Below are 19,324 nucleotides of genomic sequence, written 5' to 3'. Positions count from 1 at the left end.
ATCTCCGTCATTTCTGAACCAATTTTGAAATCTGGATGATTCTGAAGTACTTACAGATGAGAATGATTATCAGAACGGAACTCTAACCAGGGGCGGCTCACTCTTCAACAGCAGTTCCACTGCACCAAATGTCACTGTTCTGGACGTAAGTGCATGCTGTTCTTATAAAAATACCAAAGTCACTATAAGTGTGCCGTTCAGATTTGAGGAGTTCCGTTCTGACCATCATCAGCAATTCCACTGCACCAAATATCACTGTTCTGGACGTAAGTGCATGCTGTTCTTATAAAAATACCAAAGTCACTATAAGTGTGCCGTTCAGATTTGAGGAGTTCCATTCTGACCATCATCAGGAGTTCCACTGCACCAAATGTCACTGTTCCGTACGTAAATGCATGCTGTTCCTTTAAAAACACAAAAATCACCATATGTATGCCTTTCAGATTTGAGGAGTTCCCTCGATTTCTCCAGGAAGTCCAGGATCCCATCATCAGAACTGGGTTCTGAGAAAAATGGGACCAATCTGTATGCATATATACATTCAATAAAAAAAAAAATTTCAAAATCGGTCTAGTAACGACGGAGATATCGAGGAACAAACATTAAAAAAAAAAAAAAACATACAGACGACTTGATAACCCCTTCCTTTGAGATTTGGAAGGCGGTTAAAAATAAGAACCGTCATAGCAGTAGAACTATTTGTATGGTAGTTTACGCACTAGATCAGAAGAATAACGGAAATAAAATCGGATCACGGAGATCGGATGAAGTATTGCGTAAAGTAACCATACCAACCCAATAGTTCAGCGACTATTACGGATCTTATATTCACGGATTCGGATCGGACGTAGTGCGAAAACGCTCTTATACCTAATCTTGGGCTCTGAATTTGTGTAGCCTAACTTCAAACTTGGGTAAATCCATTCTTCTATAAGGTTGATTATATACAAAAATATACTATTATCTGAAAGATAATCAACGTTATAGCAGAATGTATAACGTATAATTATATCCAAGTTTGAAGTTAAGCAGCACTGGTAGTGGTATTTAAGTATTGCTCGTATTAGATATTAATTCTAGATGGTACTGTACGTTACTGCCTAAAATACTATAAGTATTTTTCCGTAACAGATGTCCCTGTTCATAATTGTTTAGAGGCGATTACTGAGTAAGCGTTTGCGACAAAACAGCTTGTTTCATTCGAAAAATGGATTATCAACGTCACGAATCAATGATTTCAAAAAGGTAATTTATTATTTCGTTTAAGTTTTTCTCTTTGATTTTCTCCGGAAAATAAATACGCTATACTAATTGGGCACTGAACTGTATGTTGAGTCGCTTCAGTGTGCCAAATTTGGCATTTATTCTTGCTAAAGTTGCTAAATAGCGCAATTTTGCCTTTTGCGAGGCATTTGTCACAATAATGGCGTACAGTAGCCAGATGCTTCTTTAATCCCTTACAGAGGAAAGCCAAATATATTTTTCAGTACAGATGGTCTTTTTTTTACACACTAGTGCGAAAAGTGGTTCATTATATGTCAGGTCGAAACTTCGGAGGGCCATCTGTACTGAAAAACGTCGTACGATACTCGTGCGAAAAGGAAATTCGTGCCTTCGGTCGTGTTTTAATTTATCGCCACTCGTTTCGAACTTCCTTTTTTACGTACTTGTATCGTAGTGTACTATTACGCCTACAGACAATAATGTTTAATGTAGTTTATAGTAAGCGCATTTTAGTTAGTGGAGGTCGTTTTGCTTGTATAAGTTGTATAATACAATTTTCTATTATATTTTATGTTAACTATGGGGGCCGGGTTGCACCACCTCCGTAGAAATTACCTATCGCTACCCTACATAAACTACACATGACCCATGGTGGTGCAAAAAGTGCAACAACCTGGGAACCGTAACCATCTAACATGACGGTTCTGTTTTCAAGTTGTTTATTTGTAATTATTTTTTGTAAGTATAAGCGCTGGTAGCCTAGCGGTAAGTACGTGCGACTTTCGTTCCGGAACGAGGAGGTCGCGGGTTCGAACCCCGGCTCGCACCAATGAGTTTTTCGGAATTTATGTGCGAAATGTCATTTGATATTTGCTAGTCGCTTTTCGGTGAAGGAAAACATCGTGAGAAAAAAACCAATAAGGTCTAGAGAATTCCAATAAGGTCTGATAGATATTTACCCTTCAGGTTGGAAGGTCAGCTGGTAGTCGCTTTCGTAAAAGTGCCTACGCCAAATCTTGGGATTAGTTGTCAAAGCGGATCCTAGGTTTCCATGAGCTATGGCAAATGCCGGGATAGCGCAAGGAGGATGATGAGTTGTTTTTGTAAGTATTCCTTGACACTCCATACATAAAACTCTTTTTTTTTACATTATAGTCCTCAAATGTTTCACTATTGGAATATGCTAAGGTAATTATTATTGAAGAATACTTACGTCTTACTCTAACCGTAGGTTTCTTGAAGGCGGTGCGAAGGTAGGGCATGGACATAACTAGCTCGATGTGTGGCGGCGGCGGCAACTAGAATCAAAAACATCAGCTGAAATTATTAATGTCCGTACGGGGAATCCAACCCGGGACCATCGGCTTAGGAGGCAGGCATAATCATCCACTAATCCAGCGCGCGTAGCCGAATGCACAAACGCTCACGAAACGAAACGCTCGTAGATATATCTCTATCGCTCTTGCGTATTGGCGCGAGAGAGTCAGACTACCTTTCACGGCGTTTCGTTTTCGTTTCGCGTCGTAGAAACGCCATTCAGCTACGGAGCCAGACCAGTCGACGTTTTACTATCAACTAAAAAGAGTATCAACGTTTTTACATCTTATGTAGCAGTTTAGGTGCTTATTTCGTTGAGACATCAATTTGCATTTTCGTTAAAATAAAGTAGCCACGAAAAGGTAATGTATCCGTGGCTAATCTCTTCAGTCGTCAAATCATCTCTCTTATTATCCTAATGATGGGGTAAAGGTCACTCCACACCGCCGGTATTCAAACCGGGGTGGGGTCTTAACACTTTCAATAACCCTCTAAGGAAAAAAAATCATAGAAAATATTTTAATTTGTAGTTTTTAAGTAGTCACAACTACTGTTATAAGTAAAAGTAAAAACTTGAAATTATTATGTCATATACAAAGAAAAAGTGACCAATTTTGAGTTACAATTTTGTTATTCGTTTGAGTATTATAATTATATCTATTTAAGATTGTCGTCTTGCCTAGGCTTATAAAAAATATTTGAACATGTTGAGCGGCAGATAATGGACTAAAATTTAGCTAGAAGTCCTTTTGATATGATATTATAGGTAATAAATTTAGTCTTCATATAAATATAAATAAATAAATAAATATAAATATTATAGGACATTCTTCAGATTGACTGAGGCCCATAAGCTCAAGAAGGCTTGTGTTGTGGGTACTCAGACAACGATATATATAACATATAAATACTTATATACATAGAAAACATCCATGACTGAAAAAATATCAGTGCTCATCACACTAATAAATGCCCTTACCGGGATTCGAACCCGGGACCGCGGCGTAGCAGGCAGGGTCACTACCGACTGCGCCAGGCCGGTCGTCAAATATATATATTACTTATTGAACCTTTGTTATACAAAAGAAAAGCTTATCATTATAAAGGGCTAACTTAATGAAAGCGCTGTCTGTACTGTCAAAATAGAAAAGTTTATAGGTGCTTTCATTATATTAAAATCTAGACTACGTGCTCGTTTTTTTATAAAAAATGCTAAAATGATTAGATTTAGATCAAAGACATATATAACTCCGTATAGACAGATAAAGTCTAAGAAAAAAACGTACCTCAGTACCATACAGAAAAAGGTACGCTGGCCTAGATGGCATTACACCTTTGGGGTACGCTCAGCTAGATGGCGATGGCGCTAATATTAATATTTGACATTTTAACACATAATTATCAAGCTAAGAACATGGGCCAAATTGTCAAAACTGAGGTTCATAAGTTTTAAGCCTGTGTCAAGAGATGGCAGTCTATGCACTGTGATTACACATTTTACTTCGATAGTAACTCTCTATAATACTCGATCCTCTTTGATTTAGATGAAATATTCATCGATCGGATAAATATATGCCTGTGTCAAAAATTACGTAAGTATCTTGTCTTGAAACACAGTCAATTTTGACACCAATTTGGAAATATTTTCTGAATCCGGCAGTAACCAGTTCATGTTCTTTAGAACGCCTTCCAAGTTAAATATTTCACACTATCTGTGTCAGAATCAATACAATCATATGGAAGATTGATAGCAAGAAAAATACGGTATCCTATCGTTTGGTAAGGAGTAAAGAGGATCAAGTATTATAGAGAGTTACTGTCAAAGTAAAATATGTAATCACAGTGCATAGATCACTGCCATCTGTCGACACAAGCTTAAAACTTTTAAACCTCAGTTTTGACAATTTGGCCCATACTCTTAGCTTGATATGTGTTAAAATGTCAAATATTAATATTAGCGCCATCTAGCCGAGTGTCCCCAAAGGCTGCCATCTAGGCTAGGCCACCGTACCCTTTTCTATCTGGTTCTGAGGTACGTTTTTTTTTCTTAGAATGTAGCTGTCTATACGGAGTTACATGTCTTTGGTAAGGAGCAAACAATTGTCATCTTCGCTAGGTATTTCGAAGTTATGGCATAATAAACTCGCCTACCGATCACTAGGGAAATATTTTAATCGGTAGTGAAAGGGTTAAATAAATTGATCACGGGCAGTTAGTGTAACCTTCGGATCGGTTCTGACCCTAGCCACCCGAGGGTCAACGCTCGACATCGAATAGTTTTAGTTTCAACTACCGTATAATTTGTTTAAGTACCTAGTCGATTTCCTAAATATAAGTATCGATGGGTACACATTCCACAAAAGGGTATCGGTTTCGTGAATTCGATGCGTATAACAGGACAGGACCAAACCAGTTTTAAATTCTACAATATTTTTAACCGACTTCTTTATCCAGAAGGAGGAGTTTCTATATTCGGGTTGCTAAGACGAGACTGTGCGCATTCAATCGGGACAAGTAAAAAGTACCTATAAAATGGAAGACATTAAGGAATGGCCTTTTTTGAGACGGTTTCCTTATAAAAAAATCCATACTAATATTATAAATGGGAAAGTGTGTGTGAAGTGTTTGTTTGTCCGTCTTTCACGGCAAAACGGAGCGACGAATTGACTTGATTTTTTAAGTGGAGATATTTGAAGGGATGGAGAGTGCCATAGGATACTTTTTAGGGTTCCGTACCTCAAAGAGGAAAAACGGAACCCTTATAGGATCACTCGCGTGTCTGTCTGTCCCTCTGTCACAGCCGATTTCTCCGAAAGTACTGGACCGATTTACTTGAAATTTGGCACACATATGTAAACCTGTGGCCCAAAGACGGACATGTAATTTAATTAAATGAAATTTAATCACAGGGGCCACTTTTGGGGGGTAACATTGAAAATTAAAAATCAAAGTTATTAAAACTATATTGTGTTACATATCAAATGAAAGAGCATTTTATAAGCATTTGAAGTATATTTTTTTTATTTTTTTTATTTTGGTAATTTAGAAGTAATTTAAGAAAATACGCAAAAAATGACCATTCCCCCCCTTATCTCCGAAATTACTTAGCGTAAAATTTTCAAAAAAATACGCAAGATAGCCCTCTACCTGTAGATTACAGGAAAACCTATTAGAAATCTACAGTCAAGCGTAAGTCGGACTTAAGAGAAAAAAACTCAGATTACGAATTTCACTCACTGCCGCTGCAAGTAGTTACTAAACGTCTTAAAATGTTGTAATCGCGTTGGACAGGTACTTATAAAGAAATTAATTTCGGTTTCGTTTGTTATAGAAATTGTTAAAAAAAAAAATCATTTTCCAAAATGACTTAAGTTCCTACTAAAAAAGAGGCGCTTAAGACCGTTTAGAACTTCACTGACCATAATATTGCCCACATAGGTCCAAAAAAAGGTGTATATATACGAAAACAAAAAAATTGTGCCATCGACAACCAAAATCAGAAGTCCATTTTGCTCTATCTCTTATCGTTTCCGAAATATACGCGAAATCTAAGTACGAAATTTAATGTACGTTGCCATTACATTTCGTCAGGCGCTCATGACCTGTCTGTATGGAAATGTCGAAATCCGACTCGCACTTGACCAATTTTCATAGAAAGTTGTGATTTATTATAGTTTTGAAGGAAGTTTCTTGTTTTTAACCACCAACGCAAAAACGACGGAGTGTTTTATAATAATTTAAGGTTTGACGCTTGACATGTCTGTCTGTGGCATCATAGCTCCCGAACGAATCTATCGATTTTGACTTAGTTTTTAATGTTTAAGGTGAATTCGACGACAGTTTTTTTTGTACCACGTAGGTGGGAAACAGGCATACGGTCTGCCTGATGGAAAGCGGTCACTGTAACCTATGGACGCCTGCCACTCAAGGAGTGGCACATGTGCGTTGCCGACTCATTAGAAACTTGTACAAACCTGTAGGTACTTAGAAGGGGCCTGGGTGCCGACGACTCAAAGGACAATCTATTGTCCTAATTAGTTCCGTAGGTCCTTCCTCGTTGAGCTCTGGCTGCCTTACTCACCGGCAGGAACAATGAGTAACGCTCTGTCTTGCGTGAGCGACGGGCGACGCGACGCGATGCGACGGCGATGGCTCAAGGTCATCGCGTATCCATCGCGCGAAACTTCGGCACTAGCATTTGGTGATTAGAATCAGAAGATTCGCCGTTTTTCACGATGTGAAAATGGTCTAGCGGGTTTGACTTCTAGGTGGAATCGTTTGCGCCATGAGTGTCGTGAGTTCGAATCTCGGCTCACGCAATCTTTTTGCATTTTTATTTACTTTTTTTCTTTTATGTTCTACTAGCTTTTGCCCGCGGCTTCTCTTGAAAGACGGACAAACAAACAGACACACACACACTTTCCAGTTTAATCAGTATGGATTATTTGATTTTATTTACCTGCTTATTTCTTTCTCTAAGATTCTACTTTTTTTTTTTTTTAAGAACTCCGGGTTTTATACTAACAAGGAAAGTTTTAAGTAGCACACAATAATACTGCATTTTGTTTTTATTAACTTAATGTTTATTTTAATCCATACTAATATTATAAACGGGAAAGTGTGTGTGTGTCTATTTATTTGTCCGTCCTTCACGGCAAAACTGAGCGACGAATTAACGTATACTATTTCCTTATAACGAATGCTATTTACTTAATGTTGAAATGAAAAAATGTCATACAGTGTAACCCAGTGTTTTTAGGGTTCCGTAGTCAACTAGGAACCCTTATAGTTTCGCCATGTCTGTCTGTCCGTCCGTCCGTCCGTCCGTCCGCGGATAATCTCAGTAACCGTTAGCACTAGAAAGCTGAAATTTGGTACCAATATGTATATCAATCACGCCAACAAAGTGCAAAAATAAAAAATGGAAAAAAATGTTTTATTAGGGTACCCCCCCTACATGTAAAGTGGGGGCTGATATTTTTTTTTATTCCAACCCCAACGTGTGATATATTGTTGGATAGGTATTTAAAAATGAGTAAGGGTTTACTAAGATCGTTTTTTGATAATATTAATATTCTCGGAAATAATCGCACCTAAAAGAAAATTAAGTGCGTCCCCCCCCCTCTAACTTTTGAACCATAAGTTTAAAAAATATGAAAAAAATCACAAAAGTAGAACTTTATAAAGACTTTCTAGGAAAATTGTTTTGAACTTGATAGGTTCAGTACTTTTTGAGAAAAATACGGAAAACTACGGAACCCTACACTGAGCGTGGCCCGACACTCTTGGCCGGTTTTGTCTCTTTCTAACGCGAGCGAAGCCGTGGGCAAAAGCTAGTAACTTATAATAGCATCATGAATACGTGTATAAACTTAGGAGAGTTCGAGCCCTATGTACTAAGTATGCAGTGCAGAAAACGCTCCAAGATCTTTGCACTCGTCCGTTAAAGTTCTCAATGTAATTTAAACTTGAAAAACGAACACGGAATAGTAATGGAACGAATCCTCGTCGTACTTGGCCATTTTATTTTACCCTTTTCTCAAAATAAAGCTGAAGGCAAAGTAAATAATTTTTAAGAAAAAAAAACCGTCGCCTTTGGGGTTCTGGTGAAAGCTACTTGCGAATGTTGGATTATGTAGAAATGTGAAGGTATATTTTTAAACTGCTTTTAATGCTTTAATTACTTGATGGCAACAAAAATCAATATACGTACCTATATACGAGTATACCGATAAGGTCCTCATGAATCCGATTATAAGAAATCGAAGCTTGACAAAATTTGACTTGAAAAGTAAACATGCTTAACAATTGTAACTAAATAAATGTTACTGTTCTGAACTTAAATGCATGCTGTTCTTATAAAAATACCAAAGTCACTATAAGTGTGCCGTTCAGATTTGAGGAATTTGGTTCTGACCATCATCCGCAGTTCTACTGCACCAAATGTCACTATTCTGGACGTAAGTGCATGCTGTTCTTATAAAAATACCAAAGTCACTATATGCGTGCCGTTCAGATTTGAGGAGTTCCGTTCTGACCATCATCAGGAGTTCCACTGCACCAAATGTCACTGTTCTGGACGAAAGTGCATGCTGTTCTTATAAAAATACCAAAGTCACTATGAGCGTGCCGTTCAGATTTGAGGAGTTCGGTTCTGTCCATCATCTGCAGTTCCACTGCACCAAATGTCACTATTCTGGACGAAAGTGCATGCTGTTCTTATGAAAATACCAAAGTCACTATAAGCGTGCCGTTCAGATTTGAGGAGTTCCGTTCTGACCATCATCAAGAGTTCCACTGCACCAAATGTCACTGTTCTGGACGTAAGTGCATGCTGTTCTTATAAAAATACCAAAGTCACTATAAGCGTGCCATTCAGATTTGAGGAGTTCCGTTCTGACCATCATCAGGAGTTCCACTGCACCAAATGTCACTGTTCCGTACGTAAATGCATGCTGTTCCTTTAAAAACGCAAAAATCGCCATATATTATGTGTGCCTTTCAGACCCTCTAGCACAACTTGCCTTGTCGCCTGCGAGTCGATACTTGAAGTCGCGCTTGATGTACCTATGGACTCGAGCGCGACAAGGCAAGTTGTGCTAAGGGGTCAGGTTTCAATACTTTCAATATAGCGATTCATACGAGCGTGAAAAGTTTGGGAAAACAATGCTCGTGTAAGCTCGTAAAAACTAAACAATAGGAAATATTATTGCGCGTGTACAGCCAGTCACCGGCAATAATATCGCCCAAAAAGAAGGCCGCAAAAATATCTGACACAAACTTATTTCAATTTTATTTCATTGTGTTCTATTTGTACGATATGTGACTGTACTATCGTAACTCGAACCGACAGTAAGCCGTACAGTCAACCAATTTGAATCCTAGGCCACTGTAGAACCTTTGCACAGTAAACGTCAATGTGACTTCTAATGGCAAATAGAACATGGTTTAAATGAGACAGAGGGTTCTAGAGTGGCCTAGGATTCAAATTGGTTGACGTACGTACGTGCATAAAAGTACGCTATAATCATGCTAGAATGAAGCTACCCTACACTTCGATTTTATGAATATTAAAATGACAATGTTAAAAATTACATTTAGCGCCCTCAACACTCGCGCGAAGCCGCGAACGCGAGTCTGAAGTCCACAAGCAAAACGTGGTGGCGTTTTCTCGCGGAAATTTATTAAGTATTTTAGCTTTTACTCGCGGCTTCGCACGCGTTAGAAAGAGACAAAAAGTAGTCTATGTCACTCTCCACCCAATCAGCTGCCTCCACTTAAAATATTACGTCCATTCGTCGCTCCGTTTGGTCGTGAAAGACGGACAAACAAAACAGACACACACACTTTCCCATACTTATTACCTAAGTATGAATATGAATTGTGATTTTATTATAAGAATTTTGTGATTTTATTTTACGATTTTTACACAGGAGTACAGTTAATTCAGTATGACGCCATAGATAAGTAATTTACTGTTATACTCGATCAGATGATGCTTTTACGGCATGTTTGCCAGAATCGAAAAGCAAAAATCCCTCTGGAGTCGCTCTGCGAAAGTTCGCACCGCGATTTTCGCGCATAGTCTGGAGCTTAATGACTTAAGTCTGTATGGTAAGCACTCAATACCATTTTGAGTTTGGTGTGATAATAATTACTCATTATCTTACCTTTGGTTTTTTTTCAGGTAGCTCACAGAGCCAAGTTTATAAATATGAATACATCACAACTGTCACTGTTCGAATAAATACCAATATTACACTTACCGTTTTTGATATGGCGTTCATCCAATCCCTGTGTGGCAATGAAACAAAAAAACATCATATTTAATTACTCAGTCAAGTTATAATTATTCTAATGTAAGGATAATAGAGTAGAACTATCAGAGTGGCTATCATTTCAACTATTTCAAGCTTGGAGCTTAGTGCCTGTGTAGGGTGCTTAACATTCACGAAGCGACTTTGCTATGTAACACGCAGCCTCGAAAACAAGTGGAATTGTCCTCGACGCGGATAGGGCTGCCATACGTTAGGATATTTGGTCAGCTACACTGGGGGAAAGGGAAGGCTATAATGATGTTCTAGCTACAGCATAAATGAGAGGTAGTCTTGGTTACTGACGATGTGCCGACGGAAAGTTTCCATTCCAAATTTCTGAAATTTTCACATAGGAAACTTCAGAAACTTTCCATTTTTTGTATGGACAATTGTATGGATGGAAGTTTTTTTTGGAAAGTTTCAGCAACTTGCACATCACTAGTTTTGGTGGTCAAAAAGATGTTGAGTAAGAGCGATTGTGTAGGAGTTTTTTTATTGTATTGCCTTAATTGGCAAAAAGTCAGTAGGTAAGTACTTAAGTATAAACACGGAGATAATGACCACAACATTACCAACATTAAGCTATATTTCGGAATCAACCGCAGCACGGCGGTGGTTGGATGGTTATATTTTTGTCACTTATGCCTGTATTTTTAACACTTACATACTTGTTAAGACGTGACAGTTATAATGATAAAAATATAAGCATTCTGACACCTCAGCTGATGCCAAGAATTTTAGGAAAATATACAGACTTTGGGGTTTTTTTCCGTATAGCAACCCTAGTCTGGAGGCGGACAGACGGCATTGTGGACGGTCGCCACATGCGGCGCCGCGTGCAAGCGCACGTGCTCAGGCACGTTCGGAAACCAAATGTAGCTGACGCAAGTTGTTCTAAATTTAAAATGTTACAAAAAATATTCAGAGATGGCGTTGAAAGTGAGCTGCCAAAGTGCATGGCGGAGTTATCATTGTTATCAATATTCATATTCATAATTTGCAGAAATCGTAAAGCGCTTTGTTGGCGTAACTGGCCCCGTAGCCGAATGGCATTTCTGCGACGCCAAACGCTGCAGATATGCAGTCTATCTCTGTCGCGCCAATAAGCGAGAGCGATAGAGATAGATTGCAACTATCTCTATCTGAAAATCGGGAGGCTTCGTCGCACAACGTCCCTCTATGGCCTGTATAGCAAGATTAACACTTCTATTGGCCACTGGTTTTTAAATATGATATCTATTTAAATTTACCATAATTGTTTTGTAATCAAAAATAGTGTCACTACTTAAAAAATATTTTTAACATTAATTCTAAATGATCCCTACTGGAATACAACTTAATACACAACGTTGTATAGTTTCAATATTAGACGTGTCGCCTTTAATTTAGGTAGGAAGCTCAAAATTGGCATTATTACAAGGCAACGCGAGCCTCATTATTTATAATAATTGGGTGAAAACGGATAAGGAGGAACACGAAGCGAGTGCGTCGTCGGAGTGAGCCGAAAAAACCGGCCAAGAGCGAAATGTACGTATACGGTGGGTTCCAAACTATGTAAGGAACAATAAGAGTTGAAATGACTCACGGTTAGTTTCATTAGACTTATGACCGGGATATAGACCGTGATTACCTTTTTCTACTCGTCGACTTTAATTTGTCAATGAGGACACCGCAGACTAAACTATACGTGTTAACTTTTCAGTGTTGGATAGTCTTTGACACTTAGTCAACTATAATATTTCATTACACTTCACTTTAGTTAACTCAAAAAAAAAATCAAAAATAGAACTTCCTACAAGTTCTATACTAATTTGAGATACCTGGCAATTTTTTCTGGATCTGAAACACATTTTTTTTATCGATCGCGTTATCGGCCAATCAGAGACGGTTATTACAAACAATTAGTTGCCAGGTAATTCGATGTTGATACAACGGTGAACGACGCTATTAAAATTAATTTTAACTTGAATAATGATATTTTTCGTCCATTGATGATGAAGATGATGACTCATAGAAAAAGTATTGTAAGTATACAATAGTGATATAATTAAGCTTTTCACTCTCGTACCGTACCATTAGGTCACTCAGCAAGCTTCGTGGCCTAAAGATGGTACTCGACTGAAAAGCTTTGTAATCACGATTGTATAAAATACTATTTTGATTTTTATTGAGGTCCCGATATTTTGACGCAGTTGCTGCATGTTTCTCGTATGATGCATGCAACTGCGTCGAAATATCGGGACCTCAATAAAAATCAAAAAGGAAATCACGGTCTATATCCCGGTCTATCTAAGGAACATTATTTACAAAAGAAAAAAAAGTTCATAAACGAAAAGTACGCATGTTTTTTTTTTTCACGTCAACCGTTTTGTATGGAACAACGATATTTACCGATAGCGCTTATAAAATTACATAGCCGTCAAAACACCATCTTCCATATCGTTGTTGTCAGAAATAGTAGCTTCCAAAGAATGAAAGGCTTAAAACTTTTGGACAAGCTTACTACCTATAATTGAAAATTATTGGTAGCCATTTTTGATAAATCGCAAAAAATCCACATAACCTATCCTGCGCCGCTGACTTACATAACTGTTCTATGGAACTATTCATAGAAAAATATCGAATTTTGGTTCAAACGTTCATCAGATGAATGCATTTGCAAAAATTGTAACTTTCTCATAATTAACCTGCGGTTTTTTTGTCCCTACGGATCCCTACAAGCCGTAATTCATCATGTTCTCGGGTATGATCATCGCGTTATGTGATCGTGACACCATGTGCTGACATGTTAAGGATCGAGTACTAGCAGAAAATAGTACTACAAATGATGGGCCAACCATGGTAGCAACCTTCGTAATAGGTTGCGGAAATCCTGAAAGAAAACCCGAGACGACAAATCCATTTTTACCGAATTAAAAAAAAGCTAAATACAGAAAGAGTACCTACGTCCAAATGCCATGAAATATAAACATCAAAAATGTGGCTAAAATAAAATGAGATCATTTCATCCATCTTGCACAAAAAACAATGCATGCAGATTATGCCATAATATATAGAAAACTTTAGTTGTAATAATATTTAGAAAGTTTCGCTAAGTTACGAGTAGGTATCCTACTCGTATAATCGTAGTTAAATGCGTCTGTATATTTTACTTTCATTCGAAAACAATAGTTATTTGTTATACAAGGGGGCAAAGTTGTATTTTAACGCCGAGTGTGGAATTGAAAAACGAGCAAGTGAAAGGATTCTATAGTTGAACCATGAGCGAAGCGAGTGGTTCGAGAATAGAATCCTGAACTTGCGAGTTTTTTAACACACGAGAAGTAAAATACATTTGCACCCGAGTGTAACACAAAACTTTTCCTCTCACTATAGCGAGGAAACTACAACGCAAAAAATGCGTTTATCACTGCATTCAGTAGTTCCACAGGTGGGAAATCATCTTTTTTACTAGATTCACCTACTTTTATCAATTTTAAAGCAGTTAATTTGACTTTATTCAAGGTTAAATTGCTTTACCCACTAGTGGATAAAATGCGTTTTTACCCGCTGGTATTAAAGAACAAAATAAGTGTTTCCGAGCTAGTGAGCCAAAAACTTTATACCTAATATTGATAAGCAATCATTTCTAATTTACCTAAAAAGCCTAAAAGTTTGAAAACTTTTACTGCATCATATTTATTCTATCTTGTTATTACAACTTCGATACATTACATAAAGATGTACAAGAAAGTTTCGTTGGTAACTTTTTATATTCATATTTTATAATAAACTATATTCGTATCATAATGGTTATAGTCTTGCCTGTGTGGTGACGGGTTAAGAATTTCACCACCCCCTTTCTTCCCGTGGCTGTCGTAGAAGGCGACTATGGGATATGGGTTAAATTGTGGTGTAGGCGAGAGGCTGGCAACCTGTCACTGCAATGTCACAGTTTCGTTTTCTTTTAACCCCTTATTTGACAAGAGTGGCCCTGAAGCTTTAGTAGTTTCATGTGCTCTGCCTACCTCTTTATGGGATACAGGCGTGATTGTATGTATTCTGGCTCATTCCAATGAAATTTTTCGAAACTTACATATTTGCGAATTATACCTTATTTGACATTTACCACTCGCATTTCGGTAAAGGAAAACATCGCGAGGAAACCAGCAGGGTTAGCACATGATTGCCGCGAGAGTATGTCGCCGCGAGATAGACTACCCATCCTTATGTCATTAATACAGTTAGAAGAAGACGTGTCATTTATCTCGCGGCGACATACTCTCGCGGCCATCATGTGCTAGGCCTACTGGGTGCGTAGCCGAGTGGCACAAACGCTCACGAGACGAAACGCTAGTAGATATCTATCTCTATCGCTCTTGCGTATTGGCGCGACAGAGCCAGACTACCTTTCGCGGCGTTTCGTTTTCGTTTCGCGTACCTACCTACATACCTAATAATAAAAACAATAAAAAATGTCCTTAAATAAAACTACAAACTAAAACTAAAATCTAAACTTATAAATAAACTATAGGTAAATAAAAGATTTGCTCCAAATCGCCGTTCACCTGCAACGTGCCCAGAAGGCTGGCAGCATTGCCACGTTGTATGGCAAGGCTGATCTGCTGTGCCAGATATGACCCAGCCATTGCGTTATTATTTTTAAAATCCTTATTTTAAACTACAGGTACTTTTGTTTTGGAATGTCAATTGTATGTGCTTGTCTCGCAAAGTAAAGTGTTATTTACTTACTTACGGGCCGCGGGATCTGCCCCGTCCAGGCCCTGTAGCCGAATGGCATTTCTGCGACGCTAAACGCTACCGAAACGACGCAGAAATGTAGTCTGGCTCTGTTGCGCCAATACGCAAGAGCGATAGAGATAAATAGTAGCTATTATCGTGAGCGTTTGCACATTCGGCTACGCACAGAGGTCGAGATGGCTAGCATCTCGGGACCTTTAGGGAGTGTTTCTATTTCGAACAAGAACATTTCTACAAAGATGCTGTACTAGATAAGTACTCACTTCATTTCCTCATCGTTCTTAGCCAGCATCCAGACCACATGTCCCGGATTCTGCCGCGACCCTAGCGCCATCAGCTGGGATAACTTCGCTCCAAGTGGTAACGCTGGCCGCCGCGGGACCTGTCCTGTCCAGGTGGAGATGGCCAGCATTTCAGGACACTCCTTCACGAGGTGCTTCTGTGTCGCCATGCATTTGCCTGATGCGTCCTGTAAAAGAATATATAGTTTAGAAAAGTTGTGAAAAGGTTTTTTCTACTCCCGAACTGTTATTCGTCATTTACAGGGTCGTGCTTTAAAACCCTACAAAAAAGTCTATTCGCCACAGCCAGCGTCCGCCGCGCCGGCTTTCTCTAAAGCGTACTATAGCACACAAGACTACATGAATGATGAAACACCGTGGGATACAAATATTTCTGAAAACCATTAATTATATAGCTTATTAATGATGATATTGATAATTCAATGTATTTTTATATAATTTTTTTTTTGATATTTAGAATTTATTCTAGAAGTTTTTAGACTAGTATTTTTTTTAATACAATTTAGATTAATATCATTTTTAGGGTTCCGTAGTCAACTAGGAACCCTTATAGTTTCGCCATGTCTGTCTGTCCGTCCGTCCGTCCGTCCGTCCGCGGATAATCTCAGTAACCGTTAGCACTAGAAAGCTGAAATTTGGTACCAATATGTATATCAATCACGCCAACAAAGTGCAAAAATAAAAAATGGAAAAAAATGTTTTATTAGGGTACCCCCCTACATGTAAAGTGGGGGCTGATATTTTTTTTCATTCCAACCCCAACGTGTTATATATTGTTGGATAGGTATTAAAAAATGAATAAGGGTTTGCTAAGATTGTTTTTTGATAATATTAATATTTTCGGAAATAATCGCTCCTAAATGAAAAAAAATTGCGTCCCCCCCCTCTAACTTTTGAACCATATGTTTAAAAAATATGAAAAAAATCACAAAAGTAGAACTTTATAAATACTTTCTAGGAAAATTGTTTTGAACTTGATTGGTTCAGTAGTTTTTGAGAAAAATACGGAAAACTACGGAACCCTACACTGAGCGTGGCCCGACACGCTCTTGGCCGGTTTTTTTAAAACAATATTGTTTATTGCACCAATAAATTGCTCTGATATTTAGAATAAGATGAATATTGTACACTGTTGACAATTTAAAAGTGCTTATTGTAAGCCTATTTGAATAAAGAATATTTTGATTGATTGATTGATTTCCGCGCAGTATCGAAAAAACTAAAAACGCACTGTTTGGTCCTGTAACCATGGCAACGCATTGTTATAATGATACTGCGCGCGTGCGCGAGAAGGCTTTAGGCAACTGAGCTGACAGTGCAAACTTTTGCGTCAAATACAGGAAACAGTGTGAATTTCACGAAAGTTATTCAAGAAAACTATTAAAAACTAAGTGCTTAGTCGTAGAAAAACTATTATATGCAACGGTGTTTAACTGAGTTTTGAAGTCTAATGGTGTTTAACTGAGTCAAAAATACTCGTAGTGTCTTAATAACCCATGCTCGTCTTTTTTGACCTCCTTTAAACGCCTGTTGCATAAAATACTATTAAACATCTGTATTTATGCAATATTCTTGTTTTTTTTAACTCCCGACGCAAAAACGAAGGGGTGTTATAAGTTAATTGACGTGTCTGTCTGTGTGTTTGTCTGTCTGTCTGTCTGTTTGTCTGTCTGTCTGTCTGTCTGTGTGTGTGTCTGTCTGTCGCATCGTAGCTCCCGAACGGATGAACCGATTTAGATTTAGTTTTTTTTTGTCTGAAAGCTGAGTTAGTCGGGAGTGTTCTTTTCTTAGCCATGTTTTCTGAAAATCGGTCTACTCTGTCGCGGTCGGGGGTTTTTTCAAAATTTTGATTAACCGCCGACGCAAAAACAACGGGGTGTTATAAGTTTGACGTGTCTGTCTGTTTGTGTGTCTGTATGTCTGTCTGTCTGTTTGTCTGTCTGTCTGTGTGTGTGTGTGTCTGTCTATGGCACCGTAGCTCCCGAACGGTAGAACCGATTTGGATTTCGTTTTTAGGGTTCCGTAGTCAACTAGGAACCCTTATAGTTTCGCCATGTCTGTCTGTCCGTCCGTCCGTCCGTCCGTCCGTCCGTCCGTCCGTCCGTCCGCGGATAATCTCAGTAACTGTTAGCACTAGAAAGCTGAAATTTGGTACCAATATGTATATCAATCACGCCAACAAAGTGCAAAAATAAAAAATGGAAAAAAATGTTTTATTAGGGTACCCCCCCTACATGTAAAGTGGGGGCTGATATTTTTTTTCATTCCAACCCCAACGTGTGATATATTGTTGGATAGGTATTTAAAAATGAATAAGGGTTTACTAAGATCGTTTTTTAATAATATTAGTATTTTCGGAAATAATCGCTCCTAAAGGAAAAAATAGTGCGTCCCCGCCCCCCTCTAACTTTTGAACGATAAGTTTAAAAAATATGAAAAAAATCACAAAAGTAGAACTTTATAAAGACTTTCTAGGAAAATTGTTTTGAACTTGATAGGTTCAGTAGTTTTTGAGAAAAATACGGAAAACTACCCTAACCCTACACTGAGCGTGGCCCGACACGCTCTTGGCCGGTTTTTTTTGTCTGAAAGCTGAGTTAGTCGGGAGTGTTCTTAGCCATGTTTCATGAAAATCGGTCTACTATGTCGCGGTCAGGGGTTTTTTCAAAATTTTAATTTTGTGGTAAACGTATAGGATCTTAAATAGCATGGAGCGGACGAATGTGTGAAATAGCAGAGTCCGCGCCATGCAAAAATTTCCTGAAGTCTCCATTAAAGGAAGAACCTCGTTTAAGGAGTTGTTCTAGATTTATACGCTTTTTCGTAATTCATCTTGAGGAATCCGGACTAATTATCCTAATAAGATCTAGTTTTATGAAATGACAAATTCTAGTAGCATCAATTCCAAGAATTCATTTCCTAAGGGGATGGTTTTCAAGAAAATCAGGAATAATAAGCCATGATAAAGAAACTGCGATAACGCTAAAGATGATGAGGATGTGTAAATATTATTACCTCCAATAAATACGGGTTAGTACGACGTGACTTTGGTATGATATTGGTATTTTACGTCTAAAATATTAATTTAATTTATGTAACATCGCATAGGTAAAGGATAACATGAAAGCGCTCTTTCGAGAAATGTCTATGTGGCGCAAAACATGCCAAACCCCCGTTTAATACAAATTCTCACGCTCGAAAATACCTGGTAATTACGCTTTAGTAAGAGTAAACATGTTGCCTTTCAACGCAAAGATGCGTGAAATAAAAAATGTTAAAACGCGAGTGTAACTGATGGGGCCCTGTCAGGGTGTTTTTTCATTAGATGAGAGCGAAAGCGAGCGGTGTACCTATTGTAACCAGTGTAAAAAGACCTTGATCCATAAGAGAGAAAGGAGGCGAAGTCTGAAAAATAGAAATAAATAAACACGACGAACAAGATACCATGCGACGCGCGAAACTTTTACTTTTCTATTTTAAAAGTTTACTAAAAAAACTTCATAGATCTTGAAAAAGCTTTTGACCGAATATCGCGTCAACTCATATGGCAAGCACTCAGGGCCCAACACGTTCCGGAGCAGTACATAAGTATCGTACAAGACATGTACAAGAATGTTACCACCAGAGTTGTTTCGCCTGCTGGCATGAGTGACACCTTCGAAGTGAAAGTCGGCGTTCACCAAGGATCTACTCTGAGCCCCCTTCTCTTCAATATCGTCATGGACTACATCACCAAAGACCTACAGAAACCGGCCCCATGGACACTGCTATACGCGGATGATGTAGTCCTAGTAGAGGAATCACTGCCGGAACTTCAAAGGAACCTCGAAGCTTGGCGGGCAGCATTGGAGGGCAAGGGACTTAGAGTAAATTGGCAAAAGACTGAATACATGCACTGCAATTTCACTAACAGTGAACCACCAC

General features: G+C 38.3%; 1 protein-coding gene across 1 annotated transcript in view; it reads right to left on the bottom strand.

Annotated features, from left to right (window-relative positions):
- Window positions 1-19,324, bottom strand: part of LOC125232709 — an 83,390-nt gene that overhangs the window by 25,120 nt on the left and 38,946 nt on the right. Inside the window, exons 4-6 of the mRNA XM_048138469.1 lie at window positions 15,362-15,567; window positions 10,308-10,335; window positions 2,438-2,522 (exon numbers count right to left, since the gene is read on the bottom strand). Coding sequence (XP_047994426.1) covers window positions 2,438-2,522; window positions 10,308-10,335; window positions 15,362-15,567 — 319 coding nt within the window. The remainder of the gene's footprint in view (window positions 1-2,437; window positions 2,523-10,307; window positions 10,336-15,361; window positions 15,568-19,324) is intronic.

Source organism: Leguminivora glycinivorella, chromosome 13, assembly GCF_023078275.1.
Source record: "Leguminivora glycinivorella isolate SPB_JAAS2020 chromosome 13, LegGlyc_1.1, whole genome shotgun sequence".
NCBI classification, from domain to species: domain Eukaryota; kingdom Metazoa; phylum Arthropoda; class Insecta; order Lepidoptera; family Tortricidae; genus Leguminivora; species Leguminivora glycinivorella.
The sequence above is the reverse complement of the archived record's forward strand: the minus strand, read 5'-3'. Positions and strand labels throughout refer to the sequence as shown.